This window comes from Mus caroli, unplaced genomic scaffold (assembly GCF_978045245.1).
Source record: "Mus caroli unplaced genomic scaffold, Mus_caroli_1 scaffold_14, whole genome shotgun sequence".
NCBI lineage: Eukaryota > Metazoa > Chordata > Mammalia > Rodentia > Muridae > Mus > Mus caroli.
The window spans coordinates 108,829,782-108,856,518 of record NW_028227269.1 but is presented as its reverse complement, the minus strand read 5'-3'; the positions used below and the strand labels follow the sequence as shown (position 1 = coordinate 108,856,518).

At 48.5% G+C, this 26,737-nt stretch overlaps 1 protein-coding gene across 9 annotated transcripts in view; it reads left to right on the top strand.

The window, feature by feature from the left end:
• Nucleotides 1–25,057, top strand: part of Mok (MOK protein kinase) — a 34,933-nt gene extending 9,876 nt beyond the window's left edge. Inside the window, exons 1-11 of one of the 9 annotated variants that reach the window (XM_085830684.1) lie at nt 986–1,114; nt 3,140–3,229; nt 5,139–5,213; nt 15,357–15,435; nt 15,549–15,597; nt 16,860–17,038; nt 18,703–18,804; nt 19,793–19,966; nt 20,537–20,651; nt 22,147–22,347; nt 22,432–25,057. In XM_085830684.1, the coding sequence (XP_085686810.1) occupies nt 15,389–15,435; nt 15,549–15,597; nt 16,860–17,038; nt 18,703–18,804; nt 19,793–19,966; nt 20,537–20,651; nt 22,147–22,347; nt 22,432–22,512 (948 nt within the window). In that variant the 5' untranslated portion in view covers nt 986–1,114; nt 3,140–3,229; nt 5,139–5,213; nt 15,357–15,388 and the 3' untranslated portion in view covers nt 22,513–25,057. Of the gene's footprint in view, nt 1–985; nt 1,115–3,139; nt 3,230–5,138; nt 5,214–15,356; nt 15,436–15,548; nt 15,598–16,859; nt 17,039–18,702; nt 18,805–19,792; nt 19,967–20,536; nt 20,652–22,146; nt 22,348–22,431 lie in introns of those variants that run through there. The other 8 variants (XM_085830683.1, XM_029484442.2, XM_021179097.3 and 5 more) reach the window with 8 other exon arrangements.
• The last annotated feature ends 1,680 nt before the right edge of the window (nt 25,058–26,737 follow it).

The window sequence follows — 26,737 nt, the reverse complement described above, 5'->3', positions numbered from 1 at the left end:
CTCTCCTCCTCCTCCTGCTCCTCCTCCTCCTGCTCCTCCTCCTCCTGCTCCTCCTCCTCCTGCTCCTCCTCCTCCTGCTCCTCCTCCTCTTTCTCCTCCTCTTGCTCCTCCTCCTCATGCTCCTCCTCCTGCTCTTCCTCCTCCTCTTGCTCCTCCTGCTCCTCCTCCTCCTCTTTCTCCTCCTCCTCCTGCTCCTCCTCTTGCTCCTCCTCCTCCTGCTCCTCCTCCTGCTCCTCCTCCTGCTCTTCCTCCTCTTTCTCCTCCTCTTGCTCCTCCTCCTCCTCCTCTTTCTCCTCCTGCTCCTCCTCTTGCTCCTCCTCCTCCTGCTCCTCCTCCTGCTCTTCCTCCTCTTTCTCCTCCTCCTGCTCCTCCTCCTGCTCCTCCTCCTCTTTCTCCTCCTCCTCCTGCTCCTCCTCCTCCTGCTCCTCCTCCTCTTCCCCCTCCTCCTCCTGCTCCTCCTCCTCCTGCTCCTCCTGCTCCTCCTCCTGTTCCTCCTCCTCCTTCTCCTCCTCCTGCTCCTCTTCCTCCTCCTCTTCCCCCTCCTCCCTACCTCTTCTGACAGGACTCACATGCCCCATACAGAGCTGAGCTCACTATAGCTGAAGTTCCCCATGAACTCCCCTCTCCTGCCCCTACATTCCAAGTCCTGGGATTTAAGGTACCCATCACCACACCAGCTGTTTTCTTTATTCCGTGAGGTTTGGGGGACTTTTTTAAAAATTTTTTTATTTTTTGGTTTTTCGAGACAGGGTTTCTCTATATATAGCTCTTGCTGTCCTGGAACTCACTCTGTAGACCAGGCTGGCCTCAAACTCAGAAATCCGCCTGCCTCTGCCTCCCAAGTGCTGGGACTAAAGGCATGCGCCACCACTGCCTGGCCTGGGGGACTTTTAATATCAACGTTAAATTATGGCCTTTAGGAGGGACAACAGCGGACCTCTTTCTCAAGCGTTTGCACATGGAATTTCCTTTCAAGGCACTTTCAGGGCCAGCGAAATGGCTCAGCGTGTACAGGTGCTTGCTGCCAAGCCTGATGACCTAAGTTCAGTCACTGGAACTCACACGGTGGGAGGACAGACCTGATTTTTCCAAGTTGACCTGTGACATAACAGAGGTACATGTGCTTACACATACATGTGTGTACACACACACACACACACACAGATACACATACACAGTGAATAAAATAACATTAATAAGACACTTTCCTGATAGATCATGTTCTATAGAATACATTGTGGAAAGGTGTGTTTTCAAAGCATTTATTGTGGTACTATTGATGTGGCAGAGGATGTTAGTAGGGCAGGAGGTACTCAGCCGGGGACCCACGAGCAGGTGTGAACGCACGGATCCTGAACAGACCATGTTGAAAGCTGCCATCCAGGCAGTGAACGGCTGCTGCCCTGGGACTCCCGTGTCCTGTGTCCAGCCTTCTCACCACATCCAGATCTCCCTGCGGGATATGCCAATTGAGCCTGGCTCCAGATTGTGGCCTCTGCTGTTTCTGGTTGTTGTTGGGGAGCCCGTTGCTAACACTTTGGATCCTGGGCTGGGCTGGGGAAGGAACCATGGAAGGCAGTCACAAATACACTTAGACTATAGCAGGCTTCCACTACTGCTCCATGGGACAGCCACTTACCATGCAGCCTTCCAGCTGGTACATAGCTCGAAGATGCCGCTAGCTGGGGGACTTTGTCCTGGGTCCTGCGCCTTTTTCTGGGTAGCATCTTTCATGGCTCACTAAACTCATTTCAGAGGAAGAGGCAGAGCTATACTAATGCGCTGTTGGATGTAACTTCTCAGGGAAGCTAGGCAGCGCGCTGAACTCTGCACAAGGGAAAAGTCGGTAGAACAGAACTCAGCCAGCTGACAGGAAGACAGCTATCATAGATTCTTTTGGCATCTCAGCAATGGAAGCTCTGGAACATTGGGTCATTTGGCTAGGTGTGACTTCACCCCCCACCCCCATGGCTCACCATGTCATGGTCTCATGGACCTACAGTCTCTGTAGGGCAGTAGTGTCCAAGCTCATGCCTTTGTACTGGTCTTGCTGCACTTTGAGATCTGAGCCGTGTCAAGCACAGTGGCCTTCTTTTTTTTTTTTTTTTTTTTTTTAAAGATTTATTTATTTATTATATGTAAGTACACTGTAGCTGTCTTCAGACACTCCAGAAGAGGGCGCCAGATCTCGTTATGGATGGTTGTGAGCCACCATGTGGTTGCTGGGATTTGAACTCTGGACTTTCGGAAGAGCAGTCGGGTGCTCTTACCCACTGAGCCATCTCACCAGCCCCACAGTGGCCTTCAATAGTGTAGACCCACCTGTCCAGAGAACACTGTCACCAGCTAAGTGGGATGCTGGGAACATGCAGACGTTCTCCCTCCTAGGGAGAACGGTGTGTCCCAGAACTCTGAAATGCTGACTCTCAGCTAGTGTGCACCTTATCTAGTTGGCTAGTTCCATACATGGATTAGTAAATTTTATTTATTACCATTAATCAATCTTTTCAATATACTTAATTAGAATTTTATATGGTTCTGTGTTTTTACTATGTAAAAGAAACAACCAAAAAATCCTCTTATGATAGTAGATGACAACAATTTTAACCCTACTGAAGGGAGCTCCCGCTACCATGGGAATCCCAGAAACGTTTGTAATGTCAAGTTCCTGGTATAATGGGAATAGCAGATGTCTATTTCCTACAATCCAGTTTCATCTAAATCTAACCACTGTTATTGCATGTTATGGACAGCTTTCTAATGTAGACTTTTTTTTCAAAATGTTGTTCAAGAGACCAGGCAGGGGCTCATTATGCACGGGGGCTTGGAGCTGGACTCACGTATTCCTAAGTGAGAACACCTCGCTGTGAGCTCTGCAATATCTCTCATGTGTGTCCCACGACTGGCACATGTTTCATTCCCAGTACTAGAAAAAAAACAACAAACAAACAAAAAAACCCAAACCTTGAATTTTGTAAGATAATGAAGGTGCATGCCGATTTATATTTAATTTCCGTTTCTGAGGGGAAAGTAAATGAGGTTTTACATGTTGATCATGGCAAATCAATATGATTTCATAACTCTGCTTTTACAGTTGACCTAATTGTAAATTAGTTGTGCATTTTTGCCTACATCACAGTATTGAGCAAGTGAACAGCCTGCGAGAGATCCAAGCACTGAGGCGCCTGAACCCACACCCCAACATCCTTGCACTGCACGAAGTGGTCTTGTAAGTACATGTGAGCGTGGGGGTTACCGGAAGTGGACACCTCGGTACTAAAGATTACAGTTCTTTTTATCATGGCTGCTTGCTTTGGAGCCGAGAGAGTGACAGTTACACCTTGTATTATGTAGATTTTTATTTGGGCAAATTGTGTCTCATTCCTAAGATGGTAATGCCTTCACCTTTGTGTGCCTGCGCTTGGGAAGGCAGTGCCAGTCCAGGCTGGGCTCCTGTAGCTCAGTCAGGTCTTCATGAATTGTGAATTATGTGAGTTACTTTCTCGTGACAGCACAGCCCCTCTGACCGTAGCTGATGAGGTTTGATGGCATTTTCCATTCATGTTCATAGAATAGTTTGTATACAGTTCACTCATCAATCAAGAAGGCAGAGAGAGCATGGCCACAGCCCTGGGCCAAGCCTGATGCGTTTTTAAAAAACACTTATTGGGCTGGTGAGATGGCTCAGTGGGTAAGAGCACCCGACTGCTCTTCTGAAGGTCCAGAGTTCAAATCCCAGCAACCACATGGTGGCTCACAACCATCCGCAATGAGATCTGGCGCCCTCTTCTGGAGTGTCTGAAGACAGCTACAGTGTACTTACATATAATAAATAAATAAATCTTAAAAAAACAAAACAAAACAAAAAAACCACTTATTAACATTGTGCTTCTCAAGTCTCTGGGCTGGGAAGCCAGGCTGCAGGACCGGCCATTCTGTGGGTTGGTGCAGCTTTGGTACTCTGAGAAAGTGTCCCTAGGTGTAGAAGCCATGCTATAGCTTTAAGGGAGCCTGGCCTACTCTGAAATTGTTGTAGGAACTCATCTGCCCACTAAGGTGTAGTAGATGTCAGTCAGGGGAGAGCAGAGTTTCAAATGAAAATGCAGGTCTGCTCACAGGTGTGTGGCCTCTTGGCCTACAGTGTTCTTGGAAGTCAGCTGAGCATTCACTTGTGGTATGTACAGCACCAAGATCTCTGAGCCCAGGACACACTGCCTAGGCAGAGGGAGCCCAGGAAGACAGACAGAACAGCATGGAGCAATGTAGTACCTGTGCCTAGGGTCTAAGTAAGATCGGGAGAAGCTTGTGGCAGTCCAGAGCCTCTGGCCCACTCAGTGTCAGACCTGAACATCACATGAATGAAGACACTTGTCTTTCTTGTCTCCTATTTTTATTGTAGGTTATCCCAATTACACTACAGTAACATAAGTCATTCAAAACTAAACATGTTGCTGGGTGTGATGGAACCCGCCTTTGATGGGAGGCAGAGGCAGGTAGATCTCTATGAATTCAAGCCTGTGAGTTTGAGGCCAGCCTGATGTACATAGTGAGTTCCAGGCTGGCCAGAGCTACATAATGGAGAGACGCTGTCTCCAAAAGCCAAGCTGATGAGAAAGTGAAGGTGCTGCCACTAAGCATGCCCTCAGCTCATTGCCTGTCGTCCTGCATAACCAGCCTCCCAGCTCTTTCCTTGTTTCTGCTGGTAATTAGTGTCCTATTTTCACGAAATACCCTTTTCAAGGTATTTTTAGAGCTCTTCTTTAGAATTTTAATAGTATTTTGGATCAATTTCAGCCTAAATTTTTTTTTTTTTTTGGTTTTTTGAGACAGGGTTTCTCTTTATAGCTCTGGCTGTCCTGGAGCTCACTTTGTAGACCAGGCTGGCCTCGAACTCAGAAATCCGCCTGCCTCTGCCTCCCGAGTGCTGGGATTAAAGGCGTGCGCCACCACGCCCAGCTCAGCCTAAATATTGATTTGAACTTAAAACCTATATGCTATTTTAATAATTTCTTGGCCCAAATGGTCTCTTGTGGGAATACCTTATTTATCAGAAATGTGTACAAATGCCTATTAAGAGCTTTGATTATGTTTTCCGATTAAGACAAGAAAAAGTATTTAAAACCTGCTTTCTTCTGCAGTGACAGAAAATCTGGTTCTCTTGCACTAATATGTGAACTTATGGACATGAATATTTATGAGCTAATACGAGGTAGGTGAGTGTTTTGAAAGGTAATCTGAGATGAACTTAAAACAAATGTCTGTGGTTGTACGTCTTGTAGTCACTGCAGTGCAGAGTGACTCTAGACCTCTAGGGACAGGGAAGTGTGCAGTACAAAGCTGCCACCCTTGGGCCCAGAAGGCATTATTCTCACAGTGTCTTAAGGGTGATGGAGCCACAAGCCTTCTAGGAGGCCCTGTGGTTTAGCTGAGGCTAGCCGTCTGCACAAGGCTGCACTCTGAGGGTACTTCATGTCACTGCTCCCTGCTTTCCTCTTCATTTTCTTCTGTGCATCCAAGAAGCCCAAGCTCTCCCCTGGCTCTCATGGGGAAGGATCCTCCCTCTTCCCATTTGGAGCCAGAACTCGCTGATACTTCAGGAAGCACTTCTGTTCCTTTCCTCTGAGCATGAAACACTGTTCAGGAAAGCTCGCTTGCCTGAGATGACCTGTCATGGCCTTGGATGCTTGCAGAGGGACCTGAGGGGTCAGGAGGCAGAGCTTTGGCCTTTATTGAGCAGGTGTCCCCGAGAGTCTGACTTCGAGATCCTGTTAGATGTAAGTGATGGGATGCAACTAAGAAAGCAATAGAGGGGGTATTCTGTCTTAGAGATTACATGGTACCAGAAGACACATGAAAAACTGAACCAAGCAAAACAGCAGCCAGGCCTGGTGGAACACCTGCAATCCAGGCTTCTAGAGAGAATGATGGAGACTGCCAAGACCTAAGGCCAAGGCTAAGTTGCAAGCCTCTGTCTCAAAGTGTTAAAAACAAAAGGCCTGAGGATGTTAGCTCAGTGGTAGAACGCTTGCCTGGCATGCAAAAAGCCTGTGACCAATCCCTAGTACTGAAAATTTTAAATAAGAGGATGAAAGAAGTGAAAAAGGAAGTGTAGAGTCATGTGACACCATCTTACTTGTGGTAGCACTGGTGAATTTAATGGTTATTAACTATGATGTAAATCATCACCTTGCACAACTGAGGCCGGACTAAAGAATGTGCCCAGTGCTTTGCCGCCTAGCATCACCCACCATCATCAGCAGTTTTCATTTCAGTGAATCTGTAGGCCGCGTGTGGCAGCTCACACCTGCAGTCCCAGGATACAGGTGGCAGAGGCAGGGCTAGCATCTACAGAGCAAGTCCTTCGCTACGGCATAGACCACAGAGCAAGTCCTTAGCTACAGCACAGACCACAGGGCAAGTCCTTAGCTACGTAATGAGACTCTATCTCAAAACCAAACACAAGCAGAGGAGCCTGCCCAGTCACGTCCTTTGGTTGTTTAGCAGCAATTCTCTCTGTGTCTGAAGGGTGTATCCTTAATATTAGAAACCTTATTTTACTTCCCAGGGTGTGATATTTATACTTTATACCCAAGGAGAAATGTCTGTGTTGCTATGTGTTTAGACATTTGAGAAAGCTTGGTTTAGAAAGTAATATCTTTAATTTCCAATAGCTAGGAAGTGTATAATTGAAGAAACTGAAGCATTTCTTTCTGTATCTACCTACAGAGACTGTGCAAGACACACAGTTCAGCAGACAGTCATTGTTGACAGTTACCCAGGCACATCTTATCTGCCTGCTCTGCAGAGTGCAAAAGGCAGTTTACTCTCAAGGTGGTCAAGGATGATGAATAGCCAAGTCTTCAAATCTGTGGATAGGACCTGGGGCTATTGTGGGACAGAGGAGAGTAGGATGAAGTGTTGGGGTAGAGCAATCAGAGGTCTGTGCACAGGTAATTAAATGTCATGGCTTTTTCTGGGACACAGGCTTAGAAATGAGGTCATCATATGATCTAAAGGTGAAGTTTTCATCCCCAGACACTGTGTCAGGCCCAAGTGAAGAGGCAGTGATTTTAACAAAGTGGACTAAAGGTCTCCAAAAAGTAAAGTGGGCAACTGTTATTACCATGATCCACTTGTCAAAGGAGTTATGTACAGCAAAATAGTAGGAAAAATAGTATTTCATTAGTCTGCAGAATCTCCAAGAGGGATGAGTTTTGAAGCCAGCCAAAAGCAAGTAACCAAGAGGTTGAGGTTCAGAGGGGAGGTAGGGCAAGCAAGGGTATTGTTACCTGTGTGTGTGAAAGAATTAGGATGCCTGATTCACCCACACAGCCCCTGAAAGCTACAACCCTAAAGTGACACAGCCCTGCCACTAACCAAGGGCAGCTGATCTTGTAAATGGTGTGTTGATGGTGCTGTTCACAGGCTGGTTGGGCTCAGAGTTGGGTTTCTGGATGCTGCTGGTAGTTCTAGTTGCTCTCCCTCTCCCTCTCTTCCCCTCTCCTCCTCTCCCTTCTCCCTCTCTCCCTCTCACTTCTACCCCCATTCTCCTCCCCCCTCCCCCTCTTCCCCCTCTCCAATGTTCCCTCTCTTAGTTTTTTTCAAGACAGGGTTTCTCTGTATAGCCCTGGCTGTCCTGGAACTGGCTCTGTAGACCAGGCTGGTCTCGAATTCACAGAGATCCTCCTGCCTCTGCCTCCCGAGCACTAGCTGCTGGGATTAAAGGCCTGTGCCACACACTTTTTTTGTCCTGGCAAGTTGCTTCTGAACTCTGAGGGATACGGATTTACAGTGAGAAGCCCTTTTCTGTAAATGCCTAATAGGGGGTTGTGGCTTTAACTTGAATGTTGAGTGTTTTTCACAGGCCCAGGGCTCTTTTGTCTGCACTGAATCTAAGTTGTTGTCAGCTATAGCTGGCACTCCAGATGTTAGAGTCAGGATAGAACAGCTGGCAGCATGTATAAGGCATTTATTACTGGAATACATAGCATGACCCAGGTGCTGTTCTTAATATTTATAGAAATGTATTAATCTACCCAGAGTCCCCCACTCCAAGGCCTGATGTTCATATCTCACTTTAAGAATGAGGAAATCGGGGCTGGTGAGATGGCTCTGTGGTTAAGAGTGCCGACTGCTCTTCCAAAGGTCCCAAGTTCAAATCCCAGCAACCACATGGTGGCTCACAACCATCCGTAACAAAGTCTGATGCCCTCTTCTGGAGTGACTGAAGACAGCTACAGTGTACTTACATATAATAAATAAATTTAAAAAAAAAAAGAATGAGGAAATCAAAGTCCAGAAAAAGAAGCAACTTGCCCAAGGCTATCCACCTTAAGTGGTAGAAGTCCTTGGAGCTAAGCCCAGCTCCAGAGTCCGAGTCCCCAAGCATGTCCAGGCACTGGCCCTGTCCATGTCCTCTCCACAGATGGGCTAAGCAAGGACTGAAGGAGAGGTGGTAATCCAGGGTAAAGCTCTTCAGAGAGGCCAGAGCTGCACAGTGGTCACTCAGGTCTGTGTATCCTTCGTTGTACCCCTGGCGTGACCAGGGCTTCCGTGAGTGCCTCTCTCCAGACTATTGCTTCTCATGATGATGGTGCAGACTTCCTAAGAGCTCTCAGTCACTAAAGCTTTCGCTTCAGATAGAGGTCACATGACTTGAATAGCTGCTTCCTCTGCCCAGGAGAGCACACAGTAGCCCTGTCACACACTAAAGAACAACCACGGAGCTGAGGGCCACATCATGCTGGCTTTGGTGAGTAGCCGCTCACATGTACCATGTGTGAGGTCTGGGGTGGGCACGAATCTGAGAAGGTGGAGACTCGGCATCGTAGGTGTGGTTTTTGACATTCAGGATGCATGTAGTCTATTACAGAAATAGCTAGAAGAAGGGGTGTCCAGCAGGTGCCAGGGAAGGCAGGGCTGATGGGAACTGGAGACTCTAGGCTTCCCTGGACCTGTGGCAGAGTCAGATAAAGGCATCATAGGTCTGTGACTCACCAGCATGAAGCAGAGCTGTAGTGCACAAGCCGCTGTACCAAGTGAGTGACACTTCATCAGGTGGCCCTGATGATAGCGCCAGTTCAGATCCAGTATTTAGCATGTTTAATCCTACCTTTATTAAGAGGATCCTTCAGTTTCCCTGTACACATGTATGAAGGAAAACTGTTGGCTAGGTTTTTTATTGAACACTTCTTTTGTGCTGGGTAGTGGTGGTTCACACCTTTGATCCCAGCACTCAGAAGGCAGAGGCAGGTAGATCTCTGGGAGCTTGAGGCCAACCTGGTCTACAGAGCAAGTTCTAGGACAGCCAAGGCTACACAGAGAAACCTTGTATCACCCCACACACACACACACACATACACAACACAGCTACTTTGCATTTTGAATTATTTTTTCTTCTCTCTCTCTCTCTCTCTCTCTCTCTCTCTGTGTGTGTGTGTGTGTGTGTGTACACATGAGCCATGTGTATGCACGTTGGTCAGAAGAGGGCATCTGATCCCCTGGAGTGGAACTGAAGTTTGGGATTGTTGGGAGCACCTGACCTGCATGCTGGGAATTGAACTCTGGTCCTCTGCAAGAGTGCTGTCTAAGTTAACCACTGCACCACTCTCCAGCTCGCTGGCTGTGTCTGTTATGCAGCATTCCGAGGAGTGTCCTTCTGAATGACCGACTCAGAATGACTGACATCTTTGTTTCCCTGACTGTCAGGTTCTGCTGTTCAGCATGTGTGTGAGACAACACTTGTCACTGGAGTGTGTCTTTCTGAAACGATGACACCATCCTACTAGGGGTTTTGTGGTTTTTATGGACCTGTATTAAATGATACATAATGATGGGTTTCATCTGGCATTTTCCCCCATGTCTATGATATGTTTTGATCTTATCTGCCCTCTCTGCCATCTTTGTCCCTCTCCTGCTAATCCCATTCCTATTCCCAACTAGCCCTCTTCCTCTTTCACATCTTTTAAGACAATATTTGGTTTTGCCTTATGTGTGTAAGTGTCTGCTTGCATGCACATGTGTGTATCATGGGTGAGCTGGTTTCTTTCTGTGTGTGAGACTAAGTGATCTTAGGGTGAGCTTAGGGTTGCTCGTCAGAGCAGGGCGGCCGAGGGGCTGTCTGAGGGAGCATGGGTCCTGACCAGAAGATCTGCCACTGAAGAAAATGTCTCCAGAAACTGTGTGTAGGTCCTGAGGGAGGGGTGGGGCCCCATGTGGTCCATTTCCCTCTGTTACAGAATGTGGATGGGCTAGCCTATGGAAGCTTGTGTAGGCAGCCACAGCTGCTGCAGGTTCAGCAGTGCAGCGCATGTCAGGCCTGGAAGACAGCACTCCAGGCACTTTACCACACCCTCTGGCTCCTCCCCACCCCAACCCCAACCCCCACCCCCACCCCTCCTGCAGTGTCCCCTGGGCCTGAGGTTTGGTTTTTGTGTCAGAGTCCAGCAGTTGCAGCTGTGTATCCTCAGAACTTCAGCAGTTGGGAGTTTGTAGCCCTCCTGTTGGTTAGGAGTCCTGGAGAGTGTGGCTCAGCTCTCCTCAGTTATGATACGGTGGCATGTGCTCATCTGTGTGCTTCTGATGCCCTCGTGGGGAGCTTGGAGTGTCTGTCTCTGGTGTAAAGTGTGGAGAGCCGTGCCCACCCACTCACATCTCCATCTCCAGCCCTGTCACCCAGTTCACAGTGTGTTAGAGTTGGTGAGCAGTCAGCATCCCAGAATTCACTTCTATCTTGCATCTCTATCCAGGAAGCAGGCCCTGTCTGAGAGGTGAAGAAATGAATTTCAAACAAAAATGAAACCTTTCCATTTTCAGTTGCCTAAGACAATGGACTTTCAAAGCGCAGAACTGGAAGGAGTCTGTCCTTGAGTTTGCCATGGCTGATAGGCGAGAGCTGCCCAAGATCATTCAGGTTCCTCTCCCCTCTGGTCACTGGCTCTAGTCTCATGGCTCTCTGCTTTTCCTTCAGATCCTTTTGTAAGAGACACGTGTTCCTTGGATCACACAGAGGCATGCCTGTATACACACATGAAGTGGGCATGACCTTTGGGCCTCCAATATGGAGGACCACTTGGCTGTGCTATGCTGAGACCAGCATGCGACCAGAAAGCCAGACTTTTGCTGGAAGACAGGGCTGGATGGGCCCTGACTCACAGCGTGGTCCGTCACCGCTTGCTGACCTGACGGCTTACATTAGTGAGCTTCCCTGTGACTCCCCTGACTCCCTGTAACTGTGCTCACTGAGCATTTACTTGCTGAAGACTCCAGTTATTCAGGTGAGGGAAGTAGCTTTACCGTTTGCCGCTCACCCAGCAGCCAGCGGGTCCTCCAGTGCTTACTAAGTGCTCTTCTTTTCTTTCTGTTTGTTCTAGACTGTTTGAAAAGAAGAAACTGGTAGGAGGCAGACATGCGCTGGGCCTGGGGGACTGGGATCTGTTGGGGATGGCGGTAGCGAGCTCATTCCTTCTCCAGGGTGTGGACACTCACTGTCGAGAGGATGCTTTCCCACTGCTCTCCTGGTACCTAGCTCTCATGAGGACACCCTCCTAGGGACAGACAGAGTCACCTGGGCTTGGGTGAAGGAGACCAAGGAAGCGAAGAGGGGTGGTAGCTGATCAGAACTCATGCAGGGGCCCAGGGAAGCTAAGAAATCCGATTCCTGGACCCTGTGCCGTGCTTAGGACTTACTAGACCTGAGTGTGGGCCTTAGCATCCACTTCCTAACAGACCACCAGATGTTATGGTGCATAGCAGAGACTTTCCGACCAGTTCACACCTGAGGTCAGGTGAGATGATAATGCCAGGATCTGGATGTGGGCCGGGCCTGGGGAGATGGCTGAACAGCTAAAGGTGCTTGTTACCAAACCTGTGTGGGAGCTTTTCAAGTTGTCCTCTGACCTCCACACATACTTGTGGCATATGTGCTCTCTCTCTCTCTCTCTCTCTCTCTCTCTCTCTCTCTCACTCTCACACACACACACACACACACACACACACACACACTCATACACAATAAATAAATGTGAATTAAAAAAAAAAAGGAATTGACCAGATGTAGTGGCTTAAGCCTTTAATCCAAACACATGGGAGGTAGAAGCCTGGCCTACACATTGAGTTCTAGGCCAGCCAGGGGTAGAACACAGAGGGACTCTGTCTCAAAAATACCCCAAAACAAACAAAAAACCCACAGACACCAGTAAAAGGTCTGGCTATATGGACATGATGGTGGAGAGCACTCCCGTCACTGGAACAGTGTGAAGGCAGGGGTGAACCAAGGACTCTAGAGATGCAAAGGATGGAGGGGATTGTGAGGGGAGGGAGGTCAGGACCAATTCGTGGTCCCAGGCAAACCTGAGGAGAGCCCAACGCCAGCCACTGTGAGGGAGATGGAAGGTACTTGCTCAGGCCATTCTGAAACATGGAGTCTTGCTGCCTCAGCCCTCCCCAGCTGGGGCTATGCATTTGTGTCATTATACTTGGGTCTCCATTTTTTTTTTAAAGATTTTTATTTATTTATTATATGTAAGTACACTGTAGCTGTCTTCAGACACTCCAGAAGAGGGCGTCAGATCTTGTTACAGATGGTTGTGAGCCACCAGGTGGTTGCTGGGATTTGAACTCCGGACCTTCGGAAGAGCAGTCGGGTGCTCTTACCCACTGAGCTATCTCACCAGCCCCTCCATTTTTTATATAGAGGAAAAAAATAGACCTTTTGACAACAGGTTCTGATTCTTTTTTTAAAAAAGATTTATTTATTGTTATATGTAAGTACACTGTAGCTGTCTTCAGACACTCCAGAAGAGGGCATCAGATCTCATTATGGATGGTCGTGAGCCACCATGTGGTTGCTGGGATTTGAACTCAGGCTCTTTGGAAGAACAGACAGTGCTCTTAACCACTGAGCCATCTCTCCAGCCATGGGTCTGATTTTGTAGTTTGAGCCCGTGGCACACTAATGGGGATCCTCTTGCCCTGGCCTCCCAGTGCTACAGTTAAAAGACATAAAGACACTGTTGTGCCTAGCTCTGTGTGTGTGTGTGTGTGTGTGTGTGTGTGTGTGTGTAAGTACTAGTTTTAGTGAACTGAGGGTCAAGCACGCTGGGAATTGATGCACCGCTGAGCTGCATCACTGTCTCCACACATAGTAGGTTATCAAATCCCTCAGGCCTGGGAAAGCTAAGAAAATCTTAGTTTTAATTAACTTTTTAAATTAATGTTTTGTAAGAGTGTTTTGCCTGCTTGTATATCTGTATATACACGGGAGCCTGATGCAAATGGGAGGCAGAGGTGGCAGAGCACCTGGAGCTGGAGTTAGGGATAGCTGTGAACAACCATGTGGGTTCCGACCAAGCCCTGGTCCTCTGCAAGAGCAGCAGTGCCTTTAACCACTAAGCTAGCTGTCATTCCCCTTTATATTCTAAAATGTATTTTATGTGTATGTGTGTGTGCCTGAATGAATGTATTTGGCCTGCAGAGCCCAGAAGAGGGTGTTGAGTCCCCTGGAACAACTGCCCAGTGTTGTGCAAGAGCAGGAAGTGCTCTCAACTGCTGAGCCATCTCTCCAGCCCTGATTGGTTTGTAATTCTAGGAATTCATGTGAAACACTATAATAAAAGCTTACGGTATTGAATGAAGAGTTAATTGTACTTAAGAGATCTTAAAACTAAGTTATTTTCTGTTCTTGTTTTGAGACAGCGCTGCTATGTAGCTCAGGCTGGCTTGGGACTAATTGTATAGTGTAGGCTGGCCTTGAACTTGTGGCAATCTTGTCTCTACCTCCTGAGCTCTGCAGTTACAACTACCATCTTCTGCTGACTTAAATTATTTTCTGATTTGTTTGTTAGGAATTGTTGTTTTTGAGACAGGGTTTTATTTAGCTTAGGCTCTCCTCAATTTACTGTGTAGCCCAGGCTAGCCCTGGAATCTGATTTTGTGCCTCTACCTCATGAGTGCTGGGTTGCAGGCCTGATATTGACTGTAACTATTTTCTTTCTTTTCCTTTTTTTTTTGTTTGTTTTTTATTTTCTGCTTTCTAAAAAAGGCTTTTCCTGTATAGCCCAGGCTGTCCTGGAACTTGCTCTGTAGACCAGGCTGGCCTTGAACTCAGAGATCTTCCTGCCTCTGCCTCCAGAGCACTGGGTCTAAAGGTGTGCACCACCACCAACCTGCTAACTATTTTCTACTTACATAACTATCCTTGGTTAGCAGTTCAAAGAAAAAGAATAAATGTATTTACTAAAAATGGTTACACACTTTGAACTAACAGTGTCAAGTAGGGAGAGAGTGAATGAGCCATGGTAGCTTTAAAGAATTGAAACTTCGTGTAAAAACATTCACCTTTCAAACTGAAATCAAGAAAATTTCTGACACCTTTGAAAAACAGTAGTCGGTGATGCTGGCAGTCGAGTGCGTGCAGTGCGGATTTGCACTGGAGAGTCTCCGGGGTTAAGAGCTTGTGCCGCTCTTCCAGAGGACCCTAGTTCAGTTCTCAGCTCCCACATTGGGCAGCTCACAACTGCCTGTAACTCCAACTCTACGGTATCCAGTGTCCACTCATATGCACAGGTCATGTGCACAAAAACATAGACGCGAGAGATTAGCCTGGGCAACAGAGACATCTCATCTCAAATATATACTGACTCCATGGAGACACGAAGCCTGGGGATGTTGGAGGGTTTCAAGTGAGTCCTCATGATTTCAGGAGCAACACAGATCTTAGAGGAGTGTCCTGGAAGGCTCTGGTCAGACTGTGGTACCCTGACAGGCACTCAGTAGTATTCTCACTAGAGTAAAAATGTATGATTTGTGTGGCATTAGCTGAAACTGTGCCAGTGTATAAGATTTTAAATGGTGGGCTGGTGAGATGGCTCAGCAGGTAAAGGTACTTAGCACCAAACCCAACAACCTGAATCCAAGTCCTGGGACCCCAGTGATGGTGGGAGAGAGCCGGCTCCAGCAAGCTGTCCTCAGACTGTGCAATGCCTGTGCCCTCCCCTAACTAACTAAATAGAGGTTTACATTTTAAATGGCGTGTTTACACCGTATTTCCTAAAAGTACTTCAGGTTATTTTTCACTGGGGAACCTAAGTTGTCACGTAGTTAATTTTGTTTTGAGAGAGGAAGGAGTCTTTTCTGAGCTAAGGCCTGTGTGACTCAGGCTAGCACGGAGCTCTTCCTGATCCTCTGGCTTCTCCTGAATGCTGGGTTCACAGGAGTGTGTGGCTACCGCAGCCGCAGTCAGCTTTCACACACTGTTAAAGTCGAAGGCCTTGTGTTTGGTTTATAAAGGTGTGTGTGTGTGTGTGTGTGTGTGTGTGGCATTGATAAACTTACTGCCCATTTTCTTGATGGCACAGGGAGAAGACACCCATTATCAGAGAAAAAGATCATGCTCTACATGTATCAGCTGTGCAAATCGCTGGACCACATGCACAGGTATGGGGCGGGGGCGGCTCCCCAGCCGGCATGCAGGGGCGTGGCTCGAGGCGGAGACTCTCGATGTGCAGGTGCAGGTGCGAGTCATTCTCTTCGTTCTGTCTTTAATGCAGAAACGGGATCTTTCACAGAGACGTAAAGCCGGAGAATATCCTAGTAAAGGTAAAATGTCTGTATCGAAAAGTTTTATTCTGATATCCAAATTAAGGTAGACTATAAAGTTTTAAATGTTTTATTTTTTCTAGAAATGTTTAATGTTTTAATTAAAATGTTTTAATTAAATATATGTTTGTCTGAGTGCAGGTAGTGGTGCCCATAGAAGAGGGTAGACTTGTGAGAGCCTTGGAGCTGGAGTTAGGGCTGTGAGCTGCTGTGTGGGTGCTGGGAACTGAACCTGAGTCCTTGGCCAGAGCAACATACACTCTTACACACTGAGCCATCTCTCCAGACTCAGAGGATAACAGTGACTCACTGCACACATCTTCTGTCCAGATAGCTGGGAATATGGTTTGGGTGGGAGTTGTTTTTTTTGTTTTTGTTTTTTGTTTTAGATTTATTTTATTATTTATTTTATATATGTGAGTACACTGTAGCTGTCTTCAGACACACACCAGAAGAGGGCATCAGATCCCATTACAGATGGTTGTAATCCACCATGTGGTTGCTGGCAATTGAACTCAGGACCTCTGGAAGAGCAGTCAGTGCTCTTAACTTGCTGAGCCATCTCTCCAGCCCAGGGTCTGAGTTTTGTGGGTTGGAGTAGAACCCAGGGCCCCGTTCATGCGAGGCAGACTTTGTGCCCTGGCCTGGAATATCAGGCTTCATTCTCCATGGTTGTTAAAGAAGGCTCGCTTTAGCAAATGCTGTCAACACTATTGACTTCTCTCCTGAAGGATGCAGTATAAGGAGTCGGTCCTTCTGAGCACACAGACAGCTACTCCCTGCCAATAGCCATTCTCCTTGCTGATTGTCAATGTGGGAGAAGAAGAGTTTAGAGGGCTCCAACTTTGAGATTTCTTAAACTTGAGGTCTTTTCTGGAGTCTCCCGTGCTACCCAAGCTTAAAGTGTTCACGTATGGATTCTCTCTTTGACTTAGAAGAGTCCCCTTGAGCCACAAGGCTATAGGAAGCCTGTGTGCACTGAGGCTAGAACTGAACCACCTAGAAACAGATGGCTTTGGGTGCTGCCACAGGAGGCCGTCTGTGATTGGTGCTGCACTAAGCCACCTTCCAAACCCAGGGAAGTTTGTAAATGTTTTCTTTTCTTCTACTAGAGACACTGAAGTGCTCACCAAGCCTACACATCGTTTACTCTGAGTTGCTCAGCTGCTGGGACTTCCCCATAGTTTGTACATTTGAAATGATCTGTGTGGCAGTGGCTCCAGACTGAGACAGGGCCAAACCCTCCTCTCTCTCCTTTGCAGCAGGATGTCCTGAAACTAGGGGACTTCGGGTCATGCCGGAGTGTCTATTCCAAGCAGCCCTATACAGAATACATCTCTACCCGGTGGTACCGGGCCCCAGAGTGTCTCCTCACCGACGGGTTCTACACATACAAGATGGACCTGTGGAGCGCTGGCTGCGTGTTCTACGAGATTGCCAGGTAGAGCTGGGCCAGCACCGAAGCCTGATGTTCTTCGCAGGATGATGTGGGCAGGTCACATGGTGAGGCTGGGCAAGGCACTTGGCAGATCCTTCCTTTAAGCTCCAAGGCTATGGTCATTCTGGCTTCGGTTTGGTTTCTACTGCCTGGCTTTCCGTCAGCAGGCAGCTGACTAGGATCTCAGCTCACTTCCTGCCAAGTGCTCGCCCTTACTTCCATCACCTGGGCAGCGGCTGCATCAGCAGGTCCCATGGCAGGGTGGGGCTTGATCACACCATGGGGAAGTGAGAGCAAGGGCCTGCCACAGTGAGAGCAAGAGGCTCCTCTGGCCTCATTGGACTTTTCTAGAAAGCCCCAGCCCATTCTTCCTTTGACCTCTTGTTATCATTCCTGGAAGAACAGTGGCTGAGAATAGCCTGAGGGTTTGTTGCACTCAGAGGTAGTGCTGTCCCCCTTAAGCAGGGGAGGGGAGGAGATGACAGCCATTGCTCACGATGGATCTTCAATGGAAGTAACAGCACAGGTGGGGACTCGGGTCACCTATTCCCACCTGCCCTAATGACTGCTGTGGAACCATGGTATGGCCACACACTTCAGGCCTTCTTTGCCAATGGTGACTTTACTGAGGCTATAAAATGACAGCAGACAATTCTATCAGGTGCTGAGATTCATGTATTAGTTTGGGAGGATATTAAAGGACGTATAGGAGACGGTAAGGCTATAAAGAGCATAGCAGCCAATGTTGTCTGAGCACAGGGCCAGCCAGCCTCAGGCAAGTGAGCGAGCCGCTAGGAAACCTGTGCTCTGCAGTGTCATCTCCCGTCTGTAGGGCTGTTCTTTCTCTTATAGCATCCCCTTTGGTCATGAAGCTAAAGAGGAGTCCTACAGTCAGAGCTGAAGTAAAAGTTTTTATTGTGGCCCAGAACATAGATTGGGTTATTCATATAGGTCTAATTTTTGTTTCCAAGACAGGGGTCTGTCTGTCTGTGTAGCTCTGACTGTCCGGGAACAGTCTATTGACTGTCTCCTAAGAAATACTTAGGGGGCTGGAGAGATGGCTCAGAGGTTAAGAGCACTGGCTGCTCTCCCAAAGGACCTGTCTGTGTTCAGTTTCCAGCACCCACATGATGGCTCACAGCCATCCACAATTCTAATGCCAAGGGGTTTGATGTCCTCTTCAGGGCTCCCCTGAGCACCTGGCAGGCACAGGTATACATAATTACCCATACATAGTTTAAAAAATAATATAACATTTAAGTTTAAAACTGTCTTTTAAAAAAGAAAGAAAAGAGCCGGGCGTGGTGGCGCATGCCTTTAATCCCAGCACTCGGGAGGCAGAGGCAGGCGGATTTCTGAGTTCGAGGCCAGCCTGGTCTACAAAGTGAGCTCCAGGACAGCCAGGGCTATACAGAGAAACCCTGTCTCGTAAAACCAAAAATAAAAAATAAAAAAATAAAATAAATAAAAAAATAAAAAAGAAAGAAAAGAAATACTCGGGGCCACAGGGAAACTCCAGGCCAAATAAAGACCAACAGCAGTCTCAGGCCAGAGGCCTGCTGCTGCGTGTATCAGCTGTATTTCTATGAACTGAGCCCGTGGGGGAGGCCTGCTTGGAAGGCAGCCCTCCTGGCCTCACTGCAGCATTCACTCCTGTGCCCTGGCAGCCTGCAGCCCCTCTTTCCTGGCGTGAATGAACTGGACCAGATCTCAAAAATCCATGATGTTATCGGCACACCCTGTCAGAAGACCCTCACAAAGTTCAAACAGTGAGTGTCATGTGTCCTGGGAGGCCGGGGTACACTCACTGTCTTGGGCCCAGCCTTTCTACAGCAGGGCCAGGGCTAGGATGGAGAAACTGTTTCTATGATTCCCATGACCCCCCATGGCATTTTCTGGGCTGCTCACCCACTTGGGCTTCTGTGAAAGGGGAGCCAACTATCTCTTTGTGGGGGACTGAGAGAGGTGCCCTCATCCTGAGCCACCAAAGCTCCCATAGCCTCTCGGAAGGCCTGCTGTTGGGTTTTGTCCTCAGAGTATTTATGTGGGACTTCGGTCTGCTTGGGTCAGAACTGTGGCTTGGGTCAGAAAGGCTGTCTGTGATGACTTCCTGGGCTGCTGGTCAGCAGTCAGGGTGACAGTGATGTCCAGCCCTTGCGGCCCTATTGTAGTCTTGATGGTAGATGAAGCAGAGGCCTGCAGGGAATGGGGGACTTGGTGGGAGAGATCTCCCAGAAGCCTCTGGTGTAGGTCAGCAGAGAAGCCACTGCCTTGTTTTCTCCTCTCCACCTTTAGTTCTTGTCCCACAGGAAGGCGAGGGTCCTGCTTTCACAGGCAAGGAAGGCTTTGCACACTTACTGCATGCACATCCCTGCTCACTAGGCGTTAGTGTACACCAAAATTGAACAGGAACTGCAGAAGTGCACTCCTTGCCCAGCTTCCCTGCTGGCTCAGAGCAGTGTGTTTTAGGTCGGAGTCAGACCTGGGCATTGGAGGATGCTCTCTCGGAGGTCAGGGATTGAACGCTCTCTTCTCCCTTTCACGCTTTTTAAAGCCTACGTTGCCTCAGCCTCTGTGTAGCCTAGGCTGGCTTGCGGCCCTGATTCTTACTGTCTATCTCACAAGTGATTGATTATAGGCGTGTACAACCACACCCAGGTGACCTCCTCCTTGAGTGTGGGTCCCTTAGAGTTAGGGGGATGACCACCAGTACTCTTAATGGCATGATCATTTATTATCATTGGGCTTTCAATGCAGGTCGAGAGCTATGAGTTTTGATTTTCCTTTTAAAAAGGGATCAGGAATACCTCTACTGACAGCCAATTTGTCCCCGCAATGCCTCTCCCTCCTGCACGCAATGGTGGCTTATGACCCTGACGAACGAATCGCAGCTCACCAAGCCCTTCAGCACCCCTATTTCCAGGTGCAGAGGTAGGATTTCTAGATTGCCTGGTGGTGAGCGGGAAGTCTGGGTTTATGAGACCCATGGGATAAGGAAGTGGCCTGGGAATGCTCTGTCCTGACAGTGATCATTGCCTTTGGGACCTTCTCTGTGATGTGGCCACCTCCGCTAATGACCTTCCCAAATGAGGCAGTGAGCAGCTTCCTGCCCAGGGATAAAGGGTCAATGGCAAGTCTCTAGTAGGTAAGCGCCCCAGAGAACCTGGCACATGTCCAGTGGACACAGATTGTCAGGGGGCACGCATACCACCTAGCTTTACTTTTTTGAAGTGCTCGGTGGGAGGCGCTTCCCAACTGCACACATCAACACACTCCTGACTCCAACTGTTTGGTCCTAGGAAGACACATAAAATAGTACATGTTCAGATTCCTCTGCTCCCAGCCCAGACAATGTGGGATAGTTGCAGGAAGGGAAGAGAAAGCTGCTTCTAGCTCATGTGGAAAGCAGCACGAATGGCTACTCAATTGGCAGATTGTAGATGGAGGAAGCAGCTCTGGAGCCATTAGTGGAGGTGGCCATGTTCTTTTCCTCCCCTGCAGGGCAGCTGAGACACAGACCCTGGCCAAACACAGAAGAGCTTTCTGTCCCAAGTACTCCATGGTGCCAGAATCGTCCAGTCACAACTGGTCATTCTCACAGGAAGGCAGAAAACAGGTATGAGCAGAAATGAGTGAGCTGGGTGGCGACTGGAAGCCTTCAGGTACTTGTGTCTGAGAAGGCCATCACAAGGCTGTGGAGAGTGCTGTCACACTTGTCCCGGAGGGTATCCTGTCAGCTGAGGCCTGAACACGGTGCTAATTGGTCTCAACTTAGGAATGTTCTGACTGCCCTATGGGGCCTGGATCTAATTACCCAGGGCCTTTTTTGCCTTGCTAGCTATAGACCCATGGCTGCCATTACATGTGAGCAAGCCCAGAGAGGGGACCCTTTCATGATACCTGACCTGATGACCCTGTGCAGGGACATTTTGTGGTCACACCTGCCTGTATCTTGAGAACGAGCCTGTCCGGGTGTACTGAGAAGCCACAGTAGCCGAGAGCCGTAGTTGGTGAGCACAGCATGGCCCGCGGGGACTATGCATGCTTCCTGTCATGACATGACAGCTCCACCATGCAGTGTCACCATCTCTTCACCTATCCTCTTGCATCCTGACACGTGGTACCCATTAGCTTAGTTCTGCCAGCATACAGCTTTAGGCTAGCACCCAAAACTCTGCCTGTATTTTTTTAGCCACCTACTAGTCCCTTGCTCCTTTCACCTTTATAACCCAGTGGACACATTGCTACCAGTGTCTGCCAGAGCTTTGCCTGCCCTGTCGGATGCAGAGCAGGAGGCAGATGCACTTGTGTAGTACTATCTCCCACTCTGCTCCAGGCTTGCCCTCAGCTCCCGTTACCACAGATGGCCTCCAGACTGCCCTCTCAGCCATACCACCCTCTGCCTCAAACTTGTCTGCAGGTCCCCTCTATGGTGCCCTGCTCCCAAAGTGCAGTCATATCCAAGTGGGCCTGTCTCCTAGCTGTGGTATGCGCCACACCTTCGATGAGAGCACCTAAGGTGGCAGAGCCTTGTTCCAGGGAGCTGCACACCAAGTATGTGTTCCACATTCTCTTCCCATGCTAGCAATGTGGAGGAATTTTTTTCTATACTTAAAAAATGCAGAAACTATTGGGCATGATGGGACACGCCTTAAATCCCAGCACTCAGGAGGCAGAAGCAGCCTACATGGCCAGTTTAAAGCCAGCTACAGCTACATAGTAAGACCTTATCTCAAACACAAACAATGCAGAAAACATTTTTACCCTGAAGCTGAACAAAAAGCCTGCTGGGGTAAATGGGCTGGAAAGCCCAGTTAGAGCGGCGATGGCTGACAGCCCTGCGGCATGCCTTAAGCCTGCACTCCCCCATCGCCACACTTCGAGTTGGCCAGAGCTCGGCTGTAAAGCTCCATTGAGGGCAGTGCTTGGTAGGGTCTGTACAATACAAGAGGCTTCATGGGAGGTCTGCTTTTGTTTGTGGGTTGTGGGGAGGCTGCCACCACATTCAGGGGTGTCTGTGCACCACAGTCTCACCCAAGTTTATCAGGCAAAAGAGCTTCCTTTGCTTGACCTGATTCATGACGGGCAACTGATCAGTGTTCTGTTTCAAGAAACAGTCCCTGCGGCAAGAGGAGGGCCATGCCAGACGACAGGGTCCGACCAGCTTGATGGAGCTTCCCAAACTGAGGCTGTCAGGAATGACCAAACTGTCATCATGTTCCAGCCCTGCACTGCGGTCAGTGCTGGGCACTGGAGCAAATGGAAAAGTCCCTGTGCTGAGACCCCTGAAGTGTGCTGCTGTGAACAAGAAGGTAGTACGTCTCTAGCTTCTCTGTGGGGCTGCTCTCAGGCCTGGCCTTGGCCTCCACTCAGTGTCTGTGGTTCTTCTTCACCAGACAGACACGCAGAAGGACATCAAACCTCACCTGAAACACTATCACCTGCCCACGATCAACAGGAAAGGGGGCGAATACTGAACAGCCCGCCACCCAGTCGTCCTCTTGGAGAGCAAGGGCTGGCACCATGGCAGGCGTAGGCCTCTGCGGCTGAGAGTGGATGGGCCAGAGGCTGCCCATGCTGGTGCTCCTCGCACTGCGTGGTGGCCAGGACATGCTGCCTTGCAGCCTGTCTCTCTCTACAAGCTGGAGCCTCGCGTGTTTGCAGCTCCAGAGCGGCTGCACTGAATGTTTCGGTTTAATATATTTGTAAAACCACCTTATGCAAGGGTTTGTTTCATTTTCTTAATGTAAGGATCTGAGGTGACTTTCTATGAAAGAACAGATATGATGGGGCGTGGTAGCTAGCTCATGCCTGTAATTCTAGCACTCAGGAGGCAGAGGAGGAAGAGGCTTGGGCTACACAGTGAGTATCCCTGCTTCAAAAAGAGAAATAAAATTAGACCAAAATCTGTGATGAGTGACATAGGCTTAGTTGAGAGGCAGTTGTGCATGTTGTACCTCAGTGTTTTCCTGACAGGACTGGTAGGTATTGTAGGTGTTGTGGCTGTGGTACCTCCTAGGAATGCTGTTGGAGACAGAATCCCACTGAATAAGGCACTGTCACAGTGTCTCATCCAAACATTCTTCACTTAGATGTGTTCTGAGCCACATCTTTGTGTTTGCTTTCCTGAGCTGCAGATGGGCAGGCTGATCTCCGAGTGCCAGCTTCAAGTGGCCGCCACATTGTCTTGGCTGTCAATGCCTAGGCTCCTTTAGAGATGTCCACCAAGTTAACTGGATTGCCAGTGTTGCTTGGAGCAAGTAGGAAAGTTGGGGCACCTTGTGCCCTGGAAAAAGACACTGGGCTAGAGAGATAGTGTGCAGGTAAGATGCTTGCTGCATCAGAGGACCTGAATCAGGTTCCATGGAGTCTGTGTAACATCCCTATAACCCCATTACTGGAGAAAGGAACAGTACAGAATGGGAAAGACAGGAGGGTCTCTGGGGCTTTCTGGCCCCTAAAGCGTGCTGAACCAAAACCCAGCAAGCTCCAGGTTCAGTGAGGTTATCCCGTGGGAATCAATGACTTAGAAAACAGTAAATGGCATACTAGGTGTCCTCTCGGGCTCCTGCACATGCACATGGGTGCACACTAGCACACAGTGTGTGTTCTCCCCCTCCTCCCTGCCTGTTTTACTACAGGGAAGGGATGGAACCACTATAAAAACAGCACTGAGTGGACTCAGGGCAAAAGCAGCCATCAGACAGCTGGACTTGAGCACAAGATCCCCCTAAGCTCCTTAGGGCTTGTTTTTGCTTTTGCCATGTGGAATCTGGGGCCCCATGCACTCTGGGTAAGCAGTCTTAGCAGTAGCCTAGCCTCTGCTCAGCCCTGGGGACAAAGGGATTTAGTATGCTTTTTTTCTTTTCTATCTTTTCAAATGTACACCATTTAAAAAGCAAAACTAAACAGGGAAGTATTGCGTCTCAGTCTGATCCCCTTCCTTAAGGACTCTAATGATCCAAGCTTCAGGCCACCAGGCAGGTGGGTGGGTTGGGGCAGTGACACCACAGGACAATGTGGGACAGCAGAGGGCAGTATGGGCATGGAACATAGTGGGTATGGGTGTCCAGCACAGGCAGGCTTGAGACTGGAGATGAGGCTTAGGATGGGCAGAGCCAGGGCCTGGTGGGTCTCTTCTGCATTTATGTGACAGTCTCGTGTACCCTGGCATGGAGGAGAGTGTCTGCAGAGAAGGGCTGTCCTGCCTTTGCTGTTGGTTTAGGAGTCTCAGTCCAGTAGCATTAACCAGGCTCACAGGCAGGCCAGCACAGAAAGGGCCCAACGATGAGAGCCAGCAGAGTAGGCCTGACAGAACGGCCCAAAGGAGGACCTGCGTGGTTGGCAAGCTGGACTGAGCCTGGGGTACCTGCTCAGGTTAGGGTACCTGCCCCTGGAAAGGCTGCTGCAAGGATCTGAGAGGAAACCAAACCTCTTGGCTTTCTCAGCCTCCTGTGCGTCTAGCACACCTGCCCAGCACAGCAACTTCTGTAAATCGTCACTATAGCATTCTGAATGGAAAGGCCAACAAGTCTCCCCATTCTCTGACTTGTATCTAACGTGACTATAGACACTAGGGTGCAGCGTTCCCTCTACCTCAGACTTCAGAGTGGCATCTGTCATCTCTTACAGTACCAGGTAAGTGAGCTGCTGTCACTTCCTATGGCTCCAGGACCTGCTGTATGCTGGGTGTCCCTGGTGTTAGGGCAGCTATAGAACCATGTGGAAGACATCTTAGACCTTTGGGCTAGGGACTAATCTTAGAAACAGAGTCAGAAGATTGTTACAGTCATCTAAGGTAAACTGGGACACATCTGGTCAAATGCAGACCTGTGACACCTGGTGTCCTCCTGTCACTTCCTATAGATGGGGGCATCTAGGAGAGAGCCACTCTGGGAGGTCACCAGGCTCTGTGCTGCAGGCTTGGGTTTCGAGGGCAGTTCCTAATCACTTTCTTGTGGGTGTTTTGGACTCAAAAGGGCTGAGTTTCTCTGTGTGATCAGTGTTCCAAGATGACAGGAACACCAAACTGTAAAATGTGCCAACACTTTCCTCTAATATGATCTGAGCATGTGATTTATAAATTGTACTACTTGCATAGTGAGCAGGCTCAATGCCACTGACCCTCATGACCTACCTTGATCACCAGAACCCGCATGGTAGGAGGAAAGAGCTCCCTCGAGTGTTCTAACTCCCTATGCACATACTGCGTCTTGAACGAGGCACGGTGGTGTATGCCTGAAATCCATGCACTGAGACTTGGATGGCGAGGGAACATGACTGCTTTCTTTTTGAAGTAATCTAAGCTACACTGTGAGTTCCAGGCTAGCCAAGGCCTGTCAAAACAGAACACAAGAGAACAAACAGGAAAGAAGAGAGTGAGTCTCGGCGTCCTATGCTGCACCTTCCCAGGATAGAGGCAGGGCTGGGGCCTTGCAGGCAGCAGCAGAAGGAAGCGGCTTCCCAGCCTGGGAGCCAGGAACCTACTGTGAATGAAGACAAACTTGGGCTTTGCTTTGTGAACTGTGCAGTAGCATCATCGTGTGGCAGCCAGAGCTGCTACAAATTCATCTGGCCTAGCAAGAGCCCACACTCCTTCCTTCCACGGCCCCAGTTTAATGGGCTCATTTGGAGAAATGTTTTGATACCTTGTGGCTTACTCTCTCCCACATAAAGCCTACAAGAGCCCAGCTGTGTATGATTCTTTAAAAGCTGTGGAAGACCCTCCCGCTTGGAAACCCACCGGCAGCAGCTCCAGGTGAGCAAGGAATTCAACCAGAGCAGGCAGGCACATGCCAGCAGATGCCAACCCTCCGGAAGCCCCATGTGACTGATGTCTGAGCTAACTCGGTTGGTTCTGTGCAGCGGCAGAGGGCAGAGGCTGTGGAAACGCACAGTATGTGGTTTCAGCTTTCAAGGACAGCAGGGGGACTCCAAGCCATGAGAAAAGGTCATGTGCCTACACCGAAGTCCCCACGCCTGGGCAGCCCCATAGTGTGTGCACTTGGCCCAGAGCCAAGACTTCTCCAACGAGACGTGTTTTTAACAGTCAGACTGACAGGAGGGTCAGGGAATGTGATACACAAAAAAATGAAGTACTTCAATACCAACCAAGAAATGAGGCCAAAACAAAAAGATCTATACAATTTAAGTTTAAAAAAGGATAAACAAATAGTATATTCAAGATAATTTTAATATTAATGTTTTTGTGAATTAGAAATATCACTCTTAAATGATGAAAATTACTAGTGGGAGTGACTATTTTCCCCCATTTCAGAATTACATTATTTACACATATAATACAGACTTGATTGCATCGGAAACAACAGTACTAAAATAAATGTTAACAGATAAAAAGGGCATCTCCTCTTGTATTGTGAGGCTGGGAGCCCGTTACCCCCATAGTCAAAGTCATTTCTATTAGCATTAAACTATTTAAGTGCAAACAATGTTTTAAGTCTATGATTGCAGCATCTGTCTGTCTGCAGCACGTGTTTAAGTCGGAGGTGACAGCTGTCTCCATGAGTGCATCCCAGGCTGTCTAATGACCACCTAACGCATAACACACATCAGTGCAAAACCAGAGCCAAGTGCTATTTAGAACAGCTCGATTTAAGGTTTCTGTTCAAGAGACATTTTACTTTACACTATGTATATATATGTGTGTGTATATATATATATATGTATATATACACATATATA